At 42.1% G+C, this 22,531-nt stretch overlaps 2 protein-coding genes across 3 annotated transcripts; one reads left to right on the top strand and one right to left on the bottom strand.

Annotated features, from left to right (window-relative positions):
• Window positions 1-6,687: 6,687 nt before the first annotated feature.
• Window positions 6,688-13,461, bottom strand: LOC133904873 (guanine nucleotide-binding protein-like NSN1). Of its 2 annotated transcripts, none has more exons than XM_062346501.1 (8): window positions 13,026-13,461; window positions 9,563-9,701; window positions 9,303-9,476; window positions 9,001-9,215; window positions 8,341-8,605; window positions 7,971-8,150; window positions 7,685-7,896; window positions 6,688-7,212 (listed from the first exon to the last, which is right to left on the bottom strand). In XM_062346501.1, exons 1-8 carry the CDS (start codon window positions 13,290-13,292, stop codon window positions 6,853-6,855), a joined length of 1,812 nt encoding a protein of 603 aa, XP_062202485.1. In that variant the 5' UTR covers window positions 13,293-13,461; the 3' UTR covers window positions 6,688-6,852. The 2 variants fall into 2 exon arrangements, with proteins under 2 accessions (XP_062202485.1, XP_062202484.1); XM_062346500.1 differs by lacking the exon at window positions 13,026-13,461 and adding an exon at window positions 12,027-12,320.
• Window positions 13,462-16,179: 2,718 nt separating this feature from the next.
• Window positions 16,180-17,690, top strand: LOC133905211 (probable sugar phosphate/phosphate translocator At5g25400). The gene has a single exon (XM_062346944.1). It carries the CDS (start codon window positions 16,296-16,298, stop codon window positions 17,445-17,447), a length of 1,152 nt encoding a protein of 383 aa, XP_062202928.1. The 5' UTR covers window positions 16,180-16,295; the 3' UTR covers window positions 17,448-17,690.
• The last annotated feature ends 4,841 nt before the right edge of the window (window positions 17,691-22,531 follow it).

Consider the following 22,531-nt stretch of genomic DNA (forward strand, 5'->3'; position numbering starts at 1 on the left):
CCCGCCGCGTCGGCGCCGAGGTGCACTCTGCGCCCAGGCAGAAGCGCGCCCGCAGCGGCTTCGACGACAAGAGCAGGGAGGGCTCTGGTGTCGGCGAGGTCGTCCCCGCGCCAGCGCCGCCGCTCCTCGTGGAGCGGATGGAGGCGGAGTTTGACGCCGTCCTCGGCCTCCTCAAGAAGGCGAAGCTCGTGTCCCGTGGCGCTGGCAGAAGCGGTGCGGCCCCGCACTGCAAGGACGCGCGGTTCTTGGCCGCCGAACCGCGACCGGAGGCACCGCCTGTGGAGGATCGCAGGAAAATAACAGAGAAGAGGAAGATGTCCCCACCGGAGGTCGCATCGGAGGTGGTGAAGCAAAGCACAGAACCAAAGAAGCAGTTCCCGGTCAAGCAGCGCGCCGCGCCGACGAAGACGAAGCGCTCGACGACCGACCTGATTGACGAGGCTAAGAAGGCTCTGAAGAGGCGGCGGCTGGAGGAGATTGCGCGCCTGAGGGAGAAGGCCCGCCAGGAGATTCTCGAGGTGGAGCGGGCGGCGCAGCCCGAGGAGCCGATACACCCGCGGGACTTGGAGGAGCTCGGCATCGCCGGGTTCCAGTACGCCGTGACTCGGACGAGGAAGCAAGCACGGCGCGGTCCCGGGTGAACGGCGGCGGCCTTCACGTCACGATCTTCCTGGAAGCCGAGGATGATGGCCGCGAAGACATGGAATTGGTAGGATTGTAGGCAACATGCATCGACGCGATGCGCATGATCTTGGTTTTGGATGTACCCTGATTCCTCCAACCTTACTCTCTGTATGATATCCTCAAGATACTGATTTTGTAACAAGAAAGACATTGAATGTGTATGTTGAATCTACTTTGTGATCGAGTCGTTTTACAAATTCTGGCATTGGATTTGAAGTATTTGGCGACAACGTGGAACCATTATCAAGTGATGATGGGAGAAATCTATCTATTATATTATTATTTGAGTGTTAAAAGAAATCACTATATTCACTCTTAATATCACAAAATTACCACGTTAATCGGAAAAATAAAATGATCTAGATCACTCATTGTTATGAGCATCTAACAGTCTAGATTAAATCAAAGAGTTCATATCAAATATGATTAATAAATAGATAAACGGATTTACTAGGCTTCAATCGACTGAAATCATGGTTTTATTTCACTCGACGCGTTGTCTGTCCGATCGTTCGATCGTGCGTCTATCGTTTGATCTGTACTCAGTCAGGAATTTTTATTTGACATGTACCAGAAAATTGTATATATCCCTACTATAGAAAAATATTGTTCACTTGTGAATCAGTTTTTTTTATCAACCGTTAAATCTTCATCTAACGGTTGCTGTTGTCGAGTGAAACATACATTTGTTTTCAATTGATTGAAAATTAACAACTCCCATAGATAAATTGGGAATTAAAAATTATAAAAAATTAGCAGTTCAATTTCTATACGGTTTGGGAAGCAAAATATCTAAATAAATAGTTCAAATAAAATAAATTTAATAATTAAAAGAGACTAATTTTGTAACAAGAAAGACATTGAATGCGTATGTTGAATCTACCCTGATTCCTCCAACCTCACTGTCTGTATGCTGTCCTCGAGATACCGATTTTGTAACAAGAAAGACATTGAATTTGTATGTTGAATCTACTTTGTGATTGAGAGGTTTTACAAAATCTGGCATTGGATTTGAAGTATTTGGCGAGAACGTGGAACCATTGTCAAGCGCTGATCAGAGAAATTCACAAGTAAAATACAGTGACTCAATTTCTTTCAGAGAAAACACAGCGACTCACGTATTTGCAATCGGCATGGTGGAATATGGATCATACGAAATGCTGATTTGCGTAGACGTACGTCATATCTGTTGGCCATTTGTACTGAAGCTCATTCGAGTACTGTATGGCTGGGATTCAAACATGGTCATAGCGGCAAGATAATCTGCCAAAATGGTCAGAGTTTGCGTGATTTTTTTGTTCGATTTCATCAGGTGAGAGTGAGACTAATATGAATAATTACGGACGCACTTGGATCCCTTACCGCCGCTTGCCTTATCGGGCTAGATAAAAAATCAGATGTTTGGCTTTCTCGTCTATTGTCTCGGTGCCTACGCTTTTCAGGATTTAGGGCCCGTTTAGCAGAGCTTCAGATTCAGCTCAGAAGTTGAATCTGGAGGAGCTCTGCCAAACGGTAGAATTTGGCTTTAGCTCACTGAGTGAATCACTTCTCCTGATTCACTGAAATGAACTAGAAGCTGAGGAGCTGAAAAAAGTAGCTTCTCCTGAGGAGCTGACCACGCTGATTCTCCTGATTCATAGAGTTTATCCTAGAGAATCATTAAGAATCACTTTCAGCCACAGAATCACTTCCTCGGAGAATCAATTTTTTTAGAGAATTTGAATCAGGAGAAACTCTGCCAAACAGGCCCTTACTTTGCCAACCCTGGAGAGCCGAAACCGTTCTCTGACATTGGCAAGGCTAACCGTGCCGAGCGAGACAAGGAGCTAGACGAGCTAGCCAACCAAACACACCTTATATCTCTTAGCTTTGTTAGTTACGGTGGTTGATTAACATGTAATTTGCAAGGTTTCGCCTCACATGTCTTGGGCAGCTTCTGCTGCATGTACTGACTGGCCCCATCGCATTTTGCACCCAAAAAAAAAAAACACAGTGCAAGTTGACCCCGGACTGCTTCTATCTCTCTATGGTATTTTGGCATGATGGCATCGATTGGGGTAAAGAGAGGTCCCCCTCTTCAACAAGGCATTGGCTATTTGGCTGCCGGACGGTTTTTGGGACTATGCTACCCACCAACCATCTATGGCGTTGGAGCCTGGAGGGGATCGACTGGTGCAACGCGTTATGCTGCAACAAAGAGCCCTAGGGTCCTTTGTGTAATTTTCTCCTTCATGGGTTTTTACATGGTACTGTATGATCTATTATATATATTCTTGTTTTTTAAGAAGTACTGTTCAATCTCCGATAGAGCTCTACACATATGGACTGTTTTCATCAAGAAAGAAAAAAAAACAAGGAGTACAGACCTAATCTGCCATCACTCGGCCATCTCTCTAAACCTGCTACCTCCTGGTTTCACCCCACTTCAAACCCTAACTCGTTGAGTGGCGACGTGGGATTAGGCTAGAGAGGACGCATTGAGGATGCTTCACATATAGGGGGTGTATCCCATGCTATTTGGGTCGTTACTAGGTGATAATTGATATGTCCTTGTTACTAGGGGTTGTATCATGTTGCTATTCGGCTCGTTACTAGGTGATCCTATATCAGAACCATCCATGGTGATAATTCACATGTACAGCTCCTGTGTTATTCTATGGTTTTTCGACGTCAATGGCTGAACAAAGTCCATCGTGTTGCCTCGAGGACCACTAGCGTATTCTTCCTATGAATTTGTACATTTGAGCTTGGTTATGAATTGTGTGGAAGGAGTACATGTATGGGCATTTTGTGAATGCTAATATAAATGTAATTGTAAATAAAATGACGTGTTGGCATAATTTATATCTTTTATGACATTCATTCTTCATGATAATTATATCTAGTCATAGATTTCATTGCATTTTGTTGGCACATCACTCAACCATGATGAAAAACTGTATAATCCATGACAAATATTTTTTTTCACAAAATAGTTGTGCATGATGAACTATATTTCATCACATAAAATAAGTTGCCCAGCCGGTCAACCTCCCCAACTTTATGACGGTGCATGAAATGTTCATCGCACAATACAATATATGACACATTATTTATGACGATGGATACGACGGTGCATTTACGTTGTAGAAGGTTATCTATGACAAAAATTGTGATTTTTATGAATATAGCTCATCACATAGAGTCAGATTTGTTATAGTGGTTGTCCTTAGACACTGGTTTAAGCACCATTAGTTTTCATGGGGTGCAGTATAGTAAATTCTATCTATACTTCTGAATTAAGCCTATGTTAAAGTAAAGTGGCACTTTTTACAACAAGTTCTACGTATGAAAGTATTCTCACAAATCTGGTGTGAATGGATAAAATCTTTTGTGGAAGGCTGATATGTGGGAGTAAAAGTGAATGATCAAATAGGACAGAATTTTCAAACAAAAAAAGGTCTTAGACAAAGAGACCCTTTATCTCTGATTCTGTTTAACATAGTGGTGGATATGCTGGTCATCTTGACAAGACAGGCTAAGAGCGATGGTCAAATTGCTGGGGTCATTTCGCGTTTAGTTGATGACGGTTTATCCATCTTACAATATGCAGATGATACGATCATCTTCATGGATCATAATCTAGAACAAGCAAAAAATATGAAACTATTGCTTTGTGCCTTTGAACAATTATCCGGCCTCAAGATAAACTTCCACAAGAGCGAGTTGTTCTGCTATGATTCGGCACATGATTGTCAAGAACAGTATTCAGAACTATTCGGATGTCGCAGGGGTACCTATTCTTTTAGGTAGTTAGGCATTCCTATGCATTATAGAAAACTATGTAATAAGGATTGGAGTATAATAGAAGAGAAATTTGAAAAAAAAACTAAGTGTGGAGATTATACACACTTATGGACTTACAAAATCAATGTTTTCTTAGCAAGTGGTTGTTTAAGTTAATAAATGAGGACGGTTTATGATAGGATCTTCTTAGGTATAAGTATCTAAAACACCAAACAATTGCTCAGGTGAAAAAAAAAGCTAGGTGACTCACAATTTTGGTCAGGATTAATGAATGTTAAAAGAAAATTCCTACATCTGGGTACTTCCCATCTTAATGATGGAAAACAGATTCGTTTTTGGAAAGATAAATGGCTGGGAAATTTCACCCTTAGAGAGCAATACCCTTCGCCCTATAACATTGTTCATTGGAAGAATACATCCATAGCAACGGTGTTTAGTAATGTTCCACTGAATATCACTTTTTGTAGGTCATTGTTTGGTAACAACTTAAACACTTTGGCATTAATTGGTGGCTCAAGTTATGCATATCCATTTGAAAGATAATCATGATGTTTTAGGTGAAATTTACATCAGAATGGACAGTTTTCAGTTCATTCAATGCACAGGCCCCTTGTAAACACTGGGAATATAGAAGCAAATAGGGTGGTGTGGAAAATGAAAATTCCTTTAAAAATAAAGATTTTCTTATGGTATCTAAAGAAGGGGGTTATTCTTACCAAAGATAATTTAGCAAGACGAAACTGGAATGGGAGTAAAGTTTGTTGCTTTTGTAGTAGCAATGAAACCATTCAGCACCTTTTTTTTCGATTGTCATTTTACTAAGTTTATATGGAGAGCGGTTCAGATAGCCTTTTAACTTGAATTTACCTTCCAGTATTGATAATCTTTTTGGAGATTGGTTAGCGGGAAGGGGAACAAAAGAAAAAAGGTTGTTGTTAACCGGGGCATCTGCTTTATGTTGGGCTTTATGGCTTAGCAAGAATGATGTCGTTTTTTATAAATCACCTTGTAAAACGTATATGCAGGTAATTTACAGAGGAATATATTGGCTCCGGTTCTGGGCACTATTACAAAAGTGTGACGAAGACAAGGAGATGCTTCGTCTTGCATGTCGGATTCTTGAGACTACGGTGATGCAACTTTTTGCCAATCATGGATGGAAGTTTAGGAATATAATTGCTTCTTAATAAATTCTCTTTATCCATGTTATGTTAGTATTTATTGATCTAAGTTTATCTATAATCACGATGTGTGATGTAGACGTCTGAGTGCAATACTTTGTAATAAGTTTTGGAGCCGGATGCAGTTTTGCAGAAGGCTGGGATTTTTATTCCATTATCTAAAAAGAATCTATACTTCTGAATTGTTCCTTTTTTGGAGAAAAATGTTTTTTTACTATTCAGTAATCCTCAATAGGATTTGAACTAGTGGTGCGTTTACATCAAGAATGGATAAAAAAGAAAGAAGCAAAGACTATTATTACCATCCAATCCCCACCCGCATATACGTATAACATCTCTTATACTTTGTTCTTGATTCGTATAAAAGGATTAATTCGGATGTGCAATGTTTAAAATGTGAAGGCTTATATGCACATCACACTACTACACCGGGGTCACATGGGCCAAACACCATTCAAAACAATGTTGGCTCGTGACTGCAGAGAGTATAAATTGGAGAGTAAAGCATCTCAACAACTAGTTATCTAGGCCTGTCAGAGACGATCGGTATCCATAGCCTGCCCTGCAATGTGGGGAGCAACGCATACTCCTACAGGCTGCAGACCGCCGATCCATCGACCGGAGATGACGGGCATGTACTCGACGGATGCCGGGACACGGACACCGGCTCTCTACAGTATACACCACACCACCCCAGCTGCTAGCTTTTGCAGCATACGGCTTTAGTTTCGCGGCAGGTTGGGCATCGGAATCTGATGCCTTTTCCATATCGACCGGCCATGCAAAGGGAAGGAAGGATCAGTCCGTCAGGCAGGTGATCGAGTGCACGAACACGGGACTGTAGTGAGCCAGGTGGCAGTGGGATCTATCATCTCTCCGGCCTATCCATCTCATCGCATTCGCATCCAGCTGCCTGATGATCGACGGCGACGACGACGACGACGAGCAGAACGGGATGGCCAGCTCCAGGTAATTAAAGATAATTGTTCACATCAAATCCCGGGAACTCACACTCCAAACAGTCACGCACGCACAAACCGAAGGTTTTAAAAATATCATCCATTATCTCATTGAAACAAACAGAGCACAAAATTTATGTCGGTTAACTTCGCAACCCCGCTCCAGTTGCTCATTTTTGGCACTCACCATGATATCATCTACCGTGTCACAAATTCATACGCTCAAAAAGGGGCAAACTATTTCACGCGTCATGGATGCCAGTCATAGGGTCGTTATCCTTGGGTTCATCTCTGCCGTTGGCCCCATCTTTATCATCGGCTGGTACATCGTTGCTCTCGTCTTCGTCATCAGCGGGCACGTCCATTTGATAATCCACCTTGAAATCATAGTCTGCATCCATGTCACTGAGCACGCTGAACTTGTTCGCCTTGCGCCGCTTCTTCTCGGCTTTTCTCTTGCGAGGATTGAGTATACCCTCAGCAGTGTACAACTTGTCATTTTGTGTGCTAGCACTGGTCGCCTTACTTCCTTCATGGCCATTTACGTCAGACATCAGCTCCTCGCGGCTTTCCTCAACAGGTTCATTCTGCTTCTTGCCATCCTGGTCGTTAGTGCAAGACAAGAATCATAAGTAAACAAGGGCGAGCAAGTTTTTGTTTGCAACAAAGCATATTGACATGAAATAGTAGCATATGAATAGAATAAAACATTTGCAAGATTCCCAAGAGTGTTCTCTCCAGAAGAACATGCGCTACCTTTTAACATGATGACAGTTTATGACTACGATGGTTACAAGGATTATCATTGAGTCAAGAGGAAGGAAAAACATGATTTAAAAATCCTGTGGATCAAACTGAGAGACTTAAACCTCCTAACATGAGCATACAGACAACAGCAACCAAACAATAAACAATAACTTTGGCTTCAATGAGTGCAATGCATCTGGCCATCACAAGGGAAAAAAAAAACTCTAGAACTAATAGGAAGTACAAAGATGATCACAAAATCTACAGTGATTACTCTAGTTAACATATCAGCTGAATTCAGGAAAACAACTACTACAAAAATATTACCTCCAGCATCTCTTCATCAATCCCCGGTGGGGCATTAGGTGGAATCTCAATATGATGGAAATCCTCAATAGACTTTAGAGAACCAATATATGAAGACTCAGCTTTGTAAATTTCATCAATATTAAATTCTTTGCCAGCTTCTGAAATAATTACTGCATCTGAGTCCTCCACAGCATCCCTTTTAGGTGGCTGTGTATAATACGGTATTTTACCTAAAAAAAGCTCGGGTCACTAAAACCAAAAATAAAGAAATAACAAAGTTAATGACAGGAATTATTGACAGTACCTTCATTCCAGTCATGAAGCACAATTCTTGCGGCAGCTTCAACATCCACTATACCACCCTTTTTCAATTTCCCCCGGAGAGTGGCAACTTTCTGAAGGAAATCATCAACTGAACTAAAGCTTGGCACCTTATACAGAGACAGCAACTTCTCATGCGGGCAAAGACTTAGGATCTCCTTAACTAGAAGCATTTAAAAAGAGAAAACATGGAACATGTCAAGTAATGTTGCACTTCCAGCCACATTACGTACTTATGTCAAATGGAACAATATCTCTACAAAATAAAACAAGAACAAGACTACAACTAGAATAAATGAGAAGCTTTGCAGAGCTAACAGAAATGACACAGAAGAATGCAAAATAGCACTTACCAGGACTGATTAGATCGTCCATTTTCTCAACTCTTTTGCAATTGCGGAGGGCTACAGACATACCACTATCAGAAGATTTGAGCATAACAACGCCAGGACAATCCAACAACTTCACCTTCTTGTCTAAATGAACTTCTTGCATTGATCTAGTAACCCCTGGAGTGGAACCGACATTAACCACTCGGGACCTCTTCAAACTGTTGATCAGACTGCTCTTGCCAACATTAGGAAGCCCAACAATACCCACTGTAATTGCCAGTTTGAGCTGCAAGCACACCAATAACAAAACTTCACTAAAAAGACCAACAAAGCAGAAAAGAAAAGAATTTTTTTATGTACATATAGATGGCTATAAGAGCATTGCAAAAATGGGAATATTGAAGCACAAGAAGCTAGGAATTGAAGCCGGAAAACAGCTACAAACATTATGTCACTAGGTCCAGATAGAAAATTGAGGAAGCTCGCCCTTGAAAATAAAAAAAAGATTCTATTAATAGTTTCCATAAATGGTAATATGGTTTGCACGAAGTAGGACACACATGACGATGTTGAATAAGGATACACATTTTAATGAACACGTCCTAACAATAGTCAACAAGTGAGACAGGCGACTGAATCTAATATTCATAAACATTATCTAAAAACATTAGGATCATTTACCTCATGGCTTCTGGAATAGTTCTTGAGTAATTTGATCAGATTCTCAGCACCCAGACAATCACTGCTTTGTGGGATATTGCTTGTTTTATCAAGTTTTGACGATTTCCATCCCAGTTTCGTCCTCTGCTCTTGAGTATTGCACTTAAATGCAACTGTTGGCATTTCTTCCCTTAAATACGTAAGCCACTTCTCTACTGCCTCCTTGGGAACAAGATCTAGAATTCACAAATTAAAGCTGAGATGTAGAAAGACATAAAACATCATAAGAGTAAACTCTGAACTCAACAAATGCTGCTTTATACCTATCTTGTTGAGAAGTAGCACAATCCGTTTACTTGGATCAGCCTTCCTAACCATCTTTTCCATGTCAATGCAACGGGTGCCAAGTGGGTCCCTTGCATCAAGAACCTCGAGAATCACATCAGAGGCTTCAATCACTTTAACAAGCTCCTTGTAGAATGACCTCTCTGAATGATCTGGGAACACATTGAGCAAATTTACTCAATATTGTAACAGCACGCATTTGGGCTATTAAATCTCTAGTGAGAGAAGAGAAATTTACCATGGCTCTTTGCCACTGCTAAAGGAGCATTCTCCTTTGCTGCATCCTTGTCTGCAAACGCGCTGCCCTGCGCAGAAGCTGTAGAGGCCAAATTAGAAATGTCCTCATCCTCAAGCAATCCGAGCTTCCTCTTCCTAGCCTGAAAAAATAAGCCATATTAATAAGTGTTGTTCAACCGAGGAAAAAAGAAAATAGATGTATCTATGAAATTAAACAAAGAACATAAATGAACCTTCAAGGAAGAAATCGCACATAGTTTATATGCCTAGCCTAGCAAAGGGCAGCAAATACTTATTAATCGTCGCTGGGTCAAGCATTTTGTGGTAACGGATGACAAGAATTAGACCCAAAAACTACCAAAGTAAACACCAATGATAACAGGCCATCCACCGAATATTAGACCCCCTATTTCCACTTGCGACTTGAGTCCACACCTGAGTCAGTTCCCCCAAAAGTGCACAGCAAAAATTATTTGCCAATGATGCACTATCTACATACAGCATATGAATTTCTGATGACATCGTTGAAACAAGATTAAAGGTGAAGAACGATTTTGACCTCTGACCAACTAACAGCTAGCTGAGCAGACCAATAAAGGTTAATATCCATGTGAAAATGCTACTGCTAGAGGTCAAACCCGAATCCCCAAAACTCCAAAAAGTATAAAGCAGCTGGATAGATCAATATATATACCATTGTGTTCAGTTTAATTTTTTAAAACAATTTCAAGTGCCAAATCTGTCAAATTGAAAGAAGAGATCGATCCTTTAGCTTGCTGCAACAATACACACACACAACTGATTGATGAGTGATGATCATCATCCAATTAATACATCAACTTAATCAAAAACGAAGCTTCGCATTTTGTCATATATAATCCCTGTAACTGAGGTAGGTTAGTGCATGACAACTAGCTACGATTTTTTTCCCTCGAACCCGCAAGAAAGGTGTGTATCATAACAGGTAGCTAGCTAAGATTGATTCATCGATACGCAAGGTCATAGTTAAAGGCTAGCTACTGACATGCATATTATTAAAAGAAGGTTATTAAGTGATAATGTGATGTGGCTCTGGCAGTCCAACAAAGTAGTGATCGAAGCAAGTATTTGTAGATTGCATGAAGAAAAACAAGCGTTTTGTAAATTTCCTCCTCTCTCCTCCACGGCAGCTTGCTAAAGACAAATTAAGTTAGGAATTCAGGCCGGTTGCTACAAATAGGTTCAGAAAGAGAGCTGTTGCAAGACCATTATTGAAGCTCGCTGAGCTGCCAAAGTTAGCAACTGGGAGGGAATTCCTCTCCTAATCTGCCCAAACACAAAAGCAGAACGCTTCCCAGTAAGTTGTACAAAAGCTGAAGCGGATCCAGCATAGGGCACTGAAACAGATTATACTCCACTCCACTAGCTAGCAGTAAAATTAAAGTTGATGTGATGCCATTGGCAACCTTCCATTTGACGAGTTTAAACCCTCTCACATGCATGACGCCTAGCTCCCTAGCTAGGAGTATGTACAGTAAGTAATTCTTTCTTTCTTTTCTGACAAGTAGTCACTCAATGTAAGACTTGAGATTGCATCACATCACATCACTCTCTAATTAATCCTGGCCTCTTGCTTGTTACCTAGCCTCTTGATTATTTTTCTAACTTACTTTTGACACTGCGTGCATTGAGATTCAGTTTGCGGTTAGCATGCTAGCCAACTTCTCTATGCTATGTTTGTTCTGTACACGCTTCTTTTGACAATGATATACTCCATACTTCAATTTGGGTTTGATATATCTCGGCAGGGTAAGTTCCCCCTAACAACATCGTAAAGCTATGACAGTGTTTGCCAAATTGACACGATCATCAATATAATGGTGGGTTTTATAGCAACATTTTTAGGGCAAAATTTGAAAGCAACTTTTGTAGGGTAGTAAAATTTTAAATAGCAACTCATAGCTCAGAATATAATGAGTGCTTTCATGTGCTCCAAGTGTGAAAGCACCATTAGCAGCTAAAGAAATGGGCCGTATGTGTTGCATGCTTGTAATTATTAATTGAGATTCTTTTTTAGTTGATTAGTTGAGATTGTTATAATTCTCTTAACTATAGTGTGTAACATACTACAACTGGCTCAATTGAAAGATGCGAGGAAGAATTAAGCGACATCAACAGACTATAGTGTACTTTCATGTGCTCCAAGTGTCTAATTAAGCCACATTAGCAGCTAAAGACTGAACATAAAAAAGAAAGTAACATTTTTTTTCATTGCAAATGTCTCCAATAAGGAATCTGTCATCACAAAAGGACTAAGGGCCTGTTTGTTTTTTATTCTAATTGTGGGTTTTAGCTTCTAAAATAAGAATCCAAAACAAACAGGATGATTCTACAATCCACAATTCACAATCTGGGACCAGATTATGCCACAATCCACAATCCAGGAAAATGCTGCTTCTAGCAAATTGTGACATATATTTACCTACCATGCCATTACAAAATAACGGTTCACTTCTTTCTCCATCGAAGGTTGCCGTCCCGACGAGGCCTTGGCGAGCGAGCGAGCGCAGGATCCCCTGCATTTTGTTCCCGTCATGGTGCAGCATCTTCTTCCTGTCCCTGCCACCAAAGGATCTCGCCCCACTGGCTCTGCCGCCGGCGAACCCCTTCCATATCACCCTGGAACTCGAGGCTGCCGATGTCGAGCTGGCTTCCCCCAAGCTGCCCGTCGCGGTGATCCTCGAGCCTCCCCACCACCGCCACATCCCCCTCGCCACCGGGCCCCGAGAGCATGTACGCCTCGCCCCCCGCCCTAGTCCATCTCCGTCCAGCCACTCTCCATCAAGGACGTGGTCCTAGTCAACGTCGCGGAAAATGGTGTGCCGCTTGACACCGTGCATGCAGGTCCGGTGGCGCGGTGAGCACACGGTGGAATGTCGGCTCGCCAGCTCCATCTCCGGCTTGAGGTCGTGGTACACAACGCCGAGGCCGTGCAAGTGCTCGAGGGTGAACACCATCTCTGCAGCATTGAACCGGATGACGGAGTTGGGGAACACCGTCTCGGCCAGCCACCCAGGCAGCAGTCGATGGCGAACTTTGGCCTCCAATGGCGGAAGCAGAGAGAGAGAGAGACTCCGGGAGGGAGAGAGCAAGTCTGTAGGGGAAGGGAGAGAGAGGGGAGAGATTCTAATAATATGATGATGTTTGTTTTAGATTGTACAATCTAGATTCTAAATTATGCGAATCAAAATCTGGATTGTTAGAATCACAATAAAAAACAAACAGGCCCTAATCCGAAATACGCCATCCATGATGCAAACTACCAATATAGGGATGCATGCAAGGAAGAGTAATCTACACAATGAAATTTAACGAACAGGAGATGGATTTGGCTAAAGATGGCTTTGATTTCGGACACAAACAGCATAGCACCATCAACAACAAGAAGAGATGGGAGAGAATTAGGCAGTGCACATGTGACATACCCTCTCCTTGCGCGCCTCCTTCTTGGCCTCGAGCTCCTGCAGCGCCTGAGCGCGGCGCGTCTCGAGCGCCTTGAGCTCCTGCTCCTTGAAGGGCCACTCGTTGGGGATGCCGGGGTCCTTCTCGACCTTCTTCCGGTGGCCCGCCTTGCCCTCCTTCTTGGCCTCCTTGCGCTTCTTGCGGTGGTGCTCCTTCACCTTGCGGAGCACCTTGTGCTTCTGGCGCAGCGTGACGCGCTTGCTCTTGCTCTTCTTGCTCTTCTTCACCATCTTCTCGCAATGGGAGGGAGAGGGCGGCTTGGCAATGCCACGAGAGGAACCGGCGAGGAGGGGGCGCAAGCAGAGGAGCGGGGAGGAGGGGAAGCCGGCGGGAGGTGGCACGGATGCGGCGCTGGAGTCGGGTGTTGTGTGCGGGGAAGGAGGAGTCAGAGGGTGGTAGAGTTAGGGTTTTAGACTGTGGGCCTAAATGGGCCATCCATACGCCGCCACCGACCAACGTTGCACTTAAAATAAGTATTGTTTTAGATATGGATGGGTTTTTAAATATAATTTTAATTATTATTTTTAATATATTGATAAAATATTATAAAACCATTTTTAAAATAAATCTACCTATATTATTTTTAAGTACTAAACATAATGTAAAAAATAATTTGTAATTAAAATTTAAAACAGTTGGTTACACATACTCAAAACGATATTTATTTTGAACTAAGAGAATATGATAATTCTACTTCAACAGCTTAGGGGGCAGACTAATGGGGGAATGAACATGCCTGTTTTAAACCCTCTCTACAAAAAGATGCGCATGTGTTTAGATTCTTGCTTAAAATACTGCTAAATGATTAAGCAAGACAAAAGGATCCGCTAAGTGTAATTTTCTCGTCTATGTTATAACGAATACTCTATCCTCATAAAAAATAAATGGCACCACTATAATCGATTTAGCAACCACCCCGCCCGCTGCATCTAGAGATAGCTTGGGTTTGACAACCAGCCAACCACCTTGCTTCGAGATCTGGTGGATACCGTGATGACATCATTGGGTAACTAATGATCAAATTATTTTAGGCGCACGTGAAGATTGATTCTTAAAACCTATTTGATAGAGTTCTAGATTCCCTTATAAAAATTTTAGTTTTAGTTTTTATAGTGAATTAGAATCACTTTGTGCAATCGTTTAACTAATTAGATGAATTTTGATTCTCAGAGATAACGATAGTTATAAATAAGAAGAAAATCATTGATGAAAAAATTGGCTAATCAATCGGTGATCAGCAGAGCAACGAGTAGATTAGCATGTTATCGACTCTAAAATTAGTTGGCTGATTAATCGATCTAACAACCCAATTAATCGGGTTGGCCGCATCTTCGTACACCTCTCCACACTGCATCAAACCCGATGGAGTAGTCACAAGAACCAAAGAGAGGGGGCAAAGGGGAGCTGACCTTGATGGCAACGATGGTATCATAGTACTCAAAGGCATCGGAGAGCACAGTTTCACCGCCCGTCTGAACTCGACATCGGTGGATCTGACCACCCCGTACGCCAAACCATCTAGATCTAGTCTTCCCGCTTTCGACTCCTTATGCACCTACAGGCTGGGCCCATGTAGTCCTGTCGATGACCTTGACAACGTGGTAAAGTAGGGGAGGGGAGGGGAGGGTGTGGTGAAAGGAGCGGAGGGGAGGCGGCAGGAGGTGAGGTGAGGTGTGTGGGATCGAGGTGGCTAAGGTAAAGGTTTTAGAAGTAGGTTAGGATTATAATTTTGATAGGCTGGGTGGGTCAGAAGATGGTAGCCTATCTCATATCCCTTTCTCTTCTATTTTGATCTATTAATTCTCTGACTTGGTCAAAAAAATAGCAGCAACAGTTTGTATTTGAGATTTTTGAATTTATTTTTTATGTGTTTGGTTGAACAATAATGGTTACTATCAATTTTTTATTTTATAGTTTATATTTGAAACACATATTTATAGATTTATAGTTCTTAGCATCTTATACATAATATATGTTTACATAAGTACTTTATATCAACCGATTAATTCAGCCAATCTTCGATTAACCGATGAATCACTACTCACCGGCCAGTCGAACAACTACCGAGCACCGATTTTTTGAACAATGAATCAAAGAGGGGGCGACGGGGAGCTAACCTTGATGGCGACGATGGTGTCGTAGTGCTCGAAGGCACCACAGAGCATGGTTTTGTCGCTCGTCCGAACCTGGCATCGGCGGATCCGACCACCCCGTGCGCCAAATCATTTGGATCCGGTCTCCCCGCTTTTGACTCCTTATGCACCTCTAGGTTGGGCCCATGTAGCCCTGGCAACGACCTTGATAACGTGGCAAAGGAAGGGATTGGAGGGGAGGGGAGGGGAGGGTGTCATGAGCGGAGCGGAGGGAGGCGGGGGGATGCGGTTTATACGGGAGGTGAGGTGAGATGTGTGGGACCGAGGTGGTTTGGGCAAAGGTTTGAGACGTAAGTTAGGATTATAATTTTGATAGGCTGGGTGGGCCAGAAGATGGCAGCCCATCTTATCTCCCTTTCTCTCTTTTTTTTTCTTCTATTTTGGTCTATTAATTCCCTAACTCGGTCAAAAAGATAGCAGCAATAGTTTGTAGTTGAGACTTTGAGTTTATTTTTTATGTGTTTGGTTGAATAAGAATGGTTGCTGTCATTTTTTTAATTTATAGTTTATATTTGAAGCACATACTTATAGAATTATAGTTCTTAGCATCTTATACCTAATATATGTTTATATAAGTACTTTATATCAATCAATTAATTATCGATCGATTAATTCAGTTAATCTTTGATTAACCGATGAATCACTACTCACTGGCCAGTCGAGCAACTATCGAGCACCGATTTTTTGAACAATGAAGAAAATAATTTAGAAACAAGCAAAATCACATTTTGCATGTTTCTTCTCGCAGTAAAAAAAAGAGAGTCATTTCTTCCGTTTCGAATTCGAAACACTTATCAAAAACACCATATTTCTTGCATCCAGACGGGCCCTTAAGATCTAGTCTCGAACTCGAAAAAAAAGATCTCCTAGTCTCAAGCAACGTGGCCACGAATTGAAGCATAGCGCACGTAAAGGTTCCGAGGACGAGCATGATGCCCAGCAGCTTCACCAAGTGACACGCTTGTGCTCCGTTAAATGTCAAAGCGCGCGTCTCTAAGCTAGCTAGCTACATCGGCAGAGCTATCATCTCCTCCGCGCCTCTCCTCTGCAGGCCACATCTTGTCAAGGCCTCCGATCCCGATGGGCGCCGGCGACGACACCGCGGCCGGCAACGGAAACAAGGCCGCCTTGGAGTTGGAGGTGTCGTCGTCCTCTCCGGCGCCGGCGCCGCAGCCGTCGGTGCTCAGGTCCGTGCTGCTGTCGTACGCGTACGTGGGCATCTGGATCAGCCTGAGCTTCTCGGTGATCGTGTACAACAAGTACATCCTGGACCCCAAGATGTACGGCTGGTCCTTCCCCATCTCCCTCACCATGATCCACATGGCCTTCTGCGCCTCCCTCGCCGCCGCGCTCGTCCGCGTCCTCCGCGTCGTCGACGTCCCCACCTCGCCGCCCATGACGTCGCAGCTCTACGCCGCCTCCGTCGTCCCCATCGGCGCGCTCTACGCGCTCTCGCTCTGGTTCTCCAACTCCGCATACATCTACCTCTCCGTCTCCTTCATCCAGATGCTCAAGGCGCTCATGCCCGTCGCCGTCTACTCCCTCGCCGTTGCCTTCCGCACCGACTCATTCCGCCGCGCGTCCATGCTCAACATGCTCGGCATCTCGGCGGGGGTCGCCGTCGCGGCCTACGGCGAGGCACGGTTCAATGTGTTCGGCGTCACGCTCCAGCTCGCCGCCGTCGCCGCCGAGGCCACCCGCCTAGTGCTCATCCAGATCCTGCTCACCTCCAAGGGCTTGTCCCTCAACCCGATCACCTCGCTCTACTACATCGCGCCGTGCTGCCTCGCGTTCCTGACCGTGCCGTGGTACGTCGTCGAGCTGCCGAGGCTGCGCGCCGCGGCGGCGTCGGCGGTGGGGTTGGCGCGGCCAGACGTGTTCGTGTTCGGGACGAACTCGCTGTGCGCGTTCGCGCTGAACCTGGCGGTGTTCCTGCTGGTGGGGAAGACGTCGGCGCTGACGATGAACGTGGCCGGGGTGGTGAAGGACTGGATGCTCATCGCCTTCTCGTGGACGGTGATCAAGGACACCGTCACGCCCGTCAACCTCGTCGGCTACGGCATTGCGTTCCTTGGCGTCGCCTACTACAACCATGCCAAGCTGCAGGGGCTCAAGGCCAAGGAGGCTCAGAGGAAGTCGGGATCAACAGTGGTGCCCAAGGAGGAGGATGCGGAGGCTGGCGCGCGGCTGTTGCCGGAGAAGGACGGCGGCGGTGGTGACCACAAAAATTGAAGACGCATTCCATGAGCCAGAAGGTGGAAGAGCTAGTTGTACCACTACTTCATTTTTTCAGCCATAGGGTGTCTGAAACTGTGAGTTCATTCAAGATCAGATTTAAGTTGTTTATGTTTTGCGATTCTACGATTTCAGGAAATGCAAATGAAACGTGATCTTTGTTAACAATAAGTGATAAGTGATTCGAAAGGATGTTTTGGTGAATGCTAGCTACTTGCTAAGTAAGATGTTACTTCTGAAGATTACTCCTGTCAAATTTGACTGTCCTGCAGAGCCACAAGTGTGCCTCTATCTTGCATCATTCTCATTTGCTAACACCTCATGATTTTGTTGACCATGCCATTCAAATGATAATGATGTATTTTTTGGTTAACCAAATAGTTAATTTTACATATGAACGATCCGGATGCCTTTTGATGAAAAGACTGGTTATATGGTTCTGCAACAAGTCACAACTAAGTTCCTTGCAAGGGTCCAATTGGCTACAAAAATCTTTAGGTTTACTCAAAGTGCCACAAGAAAAAGGATGCAAATTATCAAGTGTCGCAGTGAACGGACGCATTGAGTGACTTGTTAGGCAGGCAGGTAACTCCCTACATGGTACATTGCATGCACCTAATCCCCTAGCTAGTCACCCAACTTTCTTCTGCTTCACTGAAAGCTCACCCAAGATAGTCACCCAATTTTCTTCTGCTTCACTCAAAGCTCACCCAAGAAGAGTCCAAGAATGGCCTCAAAGATAGTGCTTCAGTTGACTACCGATAATTTTCTCGGGATAAACGAATGCATGCATGTTTATGTAAGAGATTGAATGAAACACAAGGACTCCCGTCGATATATTGTTGATTGGAGCCCAGGCTGGTCACCCGTTCGTGTGAGTGCAAACATATTCCATTGTGCTTGTCGAAGCCCATCGCCATGCTTATATAAACTAACAAGTAATAAGCTTGCCATTCAACAATGCAACTCCACTGATCATCCTCGCACGGATAGAGAGCATCCTCCTGGCCTATCCAAGACTTCCTTGAATTCGCCCATGGCGTCTAGAGCATCTAGATCTCTAATTTATGTTTTAGTAACTTATCATATTTGAGATATTTAGAAATGCTAGTTTTGAAATTGATGAAAGAGCCGGAACATGCATGTGTGAAGTACATATGAAGATAGCTAGTTTTTTTAGATAATAAAAATACAATTTTTGGTCTCTGCACCAACAAAACGTCATGATGCACACATCTATTTTTTTATAAAAATATGCATTCTCAAATTTAAGTTGAAGATGACTCAAACTTGAGTGGTCTAAACATATATTCACACCCTCAACTAACTGAGTTATGCTCATTTTTTAATGCCTAACTCAAGGTAAAAGTATAAAATAAGGCATTTTGTTTTTGTTAGTCAATGGTAATTAGAGGAGAAAATAAATGGATTGTTAAGAATAGATGTTGTATTATTAAAAGAGGTTGATGTTTATTTACTTGAGGTATCTATAGTTGTCACTTTGCTCAAACTTGCATTGCATTCAAGATAAAAAAAATTAGTACGAGAGAGTGGGAAACTTTGCCTTGGAAAGTTCTAAGTGATTAGTGTCTGAAGGTATGAACGCCAGATGTAGTGGTCTGACTGTCATCTACGCAGAGAGGGCAAAAGTCACTGAACCCTTGTGTTGTCTGTTCGCCAAACTGGGCGGTCTAAATGGTCTAGCGATCTAGCCGTCAAATGGGGTGGTCTGACCTAGGGATGGAAAATGGATAGCAAATATTCATATTATCTGATATTTATATTTGGCCAAACGTAAATGTGGTAAGAAAATCTATATCCGATCGACATACATATACGAATATGGATATATCCGAATTCGTTTCCCATATATGAATACGGATATATCTGAATCCGTTTTCCCAAAAATAGATATGGATATGGATAATATCCATATCTGAGTATGTAAAAATACTTCTATAGAATATAAATATTCGTAACATAAAGTTATATTATTTTATCTTGTTCTCTTACTTAATTCTTTCAATCATACATATTATTTTATTATTTGGTATTGTACCACATATACTGTAGCGATAAATTTGCCCTTTATTTCCCATCTAATGGTCCAAAATCATCTAAAGTCATGGTATTGTATTAAAAGTATCTTTTTGCCTTAAGGTAGAGTATCAATCCACAAAAATGAAGTTCCTTATGTTGAATTGCCATAATGCTAATGTCAAATAAATTTATTATTTCATAATTTACCGTTAAAGGTGTAGAATATTCACATACAACAAAATCTAGTGTGTATTCGGATGTGGATTCATATTCGAATAATCCAACTCATATTCACATTCGAGGATATTCGGATTCGTATTAGTATTAGTATTCGTATTAAAATATGAATAGCAATGTGAAAAATGAACTATTCGATTCGTATCCAATTCATTTCCACCCCTAATCTAATCGCCCATGAATCCAGAGCAAGGGTGGTCTTTAGACTGGCTCGCGATATGACTGTGGAGTCTCACGATCTGACCGTCAATACATCCAATGTTCAAAAACATGTACACTTAATGCACTTACTAGCTGTTGGGCTTGTCGACGGTTTGACCACCAGTTTTACTACAATCTAGCCACCAGAAAAAAGGGGCTCATGAATCTTTATGCAATGGATACTTTTCAAAATGTAGTCTATAAATAGCTTCCAACTAGGTGTGAGGGGACTCTTTTGCTCATTTGGATTGCATACTTGAGAACTTTGAGTCTCTTTCTCTTTCATTGCTTAGTTGTGCATTTTTTATGATAGTGAGAGCATTCTAATGCTTTTCATCAAGAGTTTAAGCTTTATGACACTAATGATTCTTCAAGCAAGTGTCATTGACTTATTACTCTTGGAGGTTGCCACTTCCTAGACGTCTTGGAGGTACTGGAATCATTGAGCTCTTTAAGAAGCTTGTGAAGGTGCACTGGTTGTGATTGTGAGATGCTTTGTGCACATCTCGCCGAAGTGGTCAAGTGCAACTCTAGTGAAATTGAGGTGTTGAGTGGTTTATTGGACTAATCCAGCTTAAACATCAAGTCCATCTCTTTGTGAGAATCGGTGGCTTTGTAGAGGAGCGGTTAGAGGCTTGAACCCATTACCCACATCAACGTAGATTAGGGATGACCCATCCCATAAGTCATCGATATCATGGGGAAAAAATCATTATCTCCTATGTGTGGTATCTTTTAAACTCAATTCATACTTATGCAATTTATATTATTAGAAATTGAATAGTTGACTATCACCCTAGGATTGCAAAACATTGACTTGTATCAACTTAGATGTAGCCCTATATATCTTGCTTAGTGATCAATTGATTCAGGGCCCATTCAGTAGAGATTCAGATTCTCCTAGAAATGTTTTAGGTCCGGATTCTCATTGGAAACATTTCTCCGGTGAATCAAAATCACCTTAGGAAATCATTTGGCTAGCTGATTGGATTTCGTTTCTGAAAGAGAGAACGGTGGTGCAATTGACCACTTTGACCTTGTGCTGGTATGTTATTTTTTTGCAACTAGTTTTTTGCCCGTGCGTTGCAATGGAAGAAATAATAAAGGAAGAAAGAAAGCACAAGACAAAAATTGTTGTGTGAACATGTCAAACTTAATTAGAAGATCGCCCTTCTAAGATGATACATCATCGTTCACATTTCATGTATGAAATTTTGAAAGACAAATGAGTACCACATATTAGTTATTCCAAGTGGTTATGTGAAACCGGAGACTATCTGTTGCATAGCAGTAACAATATGATTTAGCCATTAGCTAGACATATGCAGATTATCCTTCTCTGCAAAAACTCTACCTTATTCCAGCTGTCGCTTAGAAATTCATTTACTGATATGGCATTTTGTGCATACATCAAGGGTGATATGTAGTGCCCTCATATCCACCATTTCTTCACATTCTCTATTAAATCAAAGGAATAGTTTAATTCGTGATTTCTTATATAAGTACCACATCAGAATTGGAAATAGCAACTGCAACGAGGCAATTTAAACCAAATTTTTTATCTGGAAATGCTATATTTGAATATATACTTTTTTGCATACCTCTTGACAGGACGAATCCGCCCAAAAGCATAAAAATTAGAATGCCGAATGAGCCAAGGGTGCTTGCAACAACCTGATGCCTTGCAAGCCCAGCAATGAAACAAAATAGTCCAGATGATGCCTCATTCATTAGTAAGAGGAGTAGGAACTATCTAAAAAGTCTGCATCATTGAGTTTTGTTATTAGCTTCTGTAATACACTCATAATATGCTTTGATCCAGGATAGAAAGTTTAGTTTCCTTACCTCTCTATATTGGGATCAAATCTAATGGTATAGTATGTTATGAAGATCCAAATTGTTACATTGAGCAAGGAGATGGGGTCTTATGATCCATGACGACAGGGAGTATGCCCCTGCAGGATAGAAGAGAAGATCCCTTTGCTCGAAGAAAACATGGAGCTTTCCAATAGTTAGGCCAACTTCTGCCAATCCATTGAACATAATCATCAGGATTCCATAGAACAGCGCACCCATGTATATCCTTCCATTTGTTATTGAGTCGTGATGCATATTGGTTCGGAGAAAGACAATCATTGCAATGATTGTCATGAGTGTTAACTGAACAACAGGGAAAATAATAAAATAAGAGGTGTTATTTGGCTTATGCATTTCTAAAAAAAAAAAAGGAGATCACTTGAATTTGAACTTTTGAAGGTTACTTAAGAAAAATCAAAGTATGAGGCCGATATAATCTGAATTTGGAAAAGAAGCTTTGGTTTTTGAGAATCACTTGAGTTTCCTTGAATATATACACAAAGGAGTTTCTTTTCATTACCAATATCTCTACGTCGATATTTGATTTAAGTAGTTCTTTCATGCTGTCACCGTATTTTGATGTTTTCAGAGCAGCAGGGTGGCTCCTGCTCTTGTCATATGGGACTGCTATCTCATTTCTTATAGCCTCATCAACGTGTAAAGATTGGAATGCCTCTGCAAATCCCTTGACGGGAACATATCGGTATGATTAAAGTATGATTTATAATTTTCATTGATCACTAACA

Source organism: Phragmites australis, chromosome 22 (genome assembly GCF_958298935.1).
Source record: "Phragmites australis chromosome 22, lpPhrAust1.1, whole genome shotgun sequence".
Lineage (NCBI taxonomy): Eukaryota > Viridiplantae > Streptophyta > Magnoliopsida > Poales > Poaceae > Phragmites > Phragmites australis.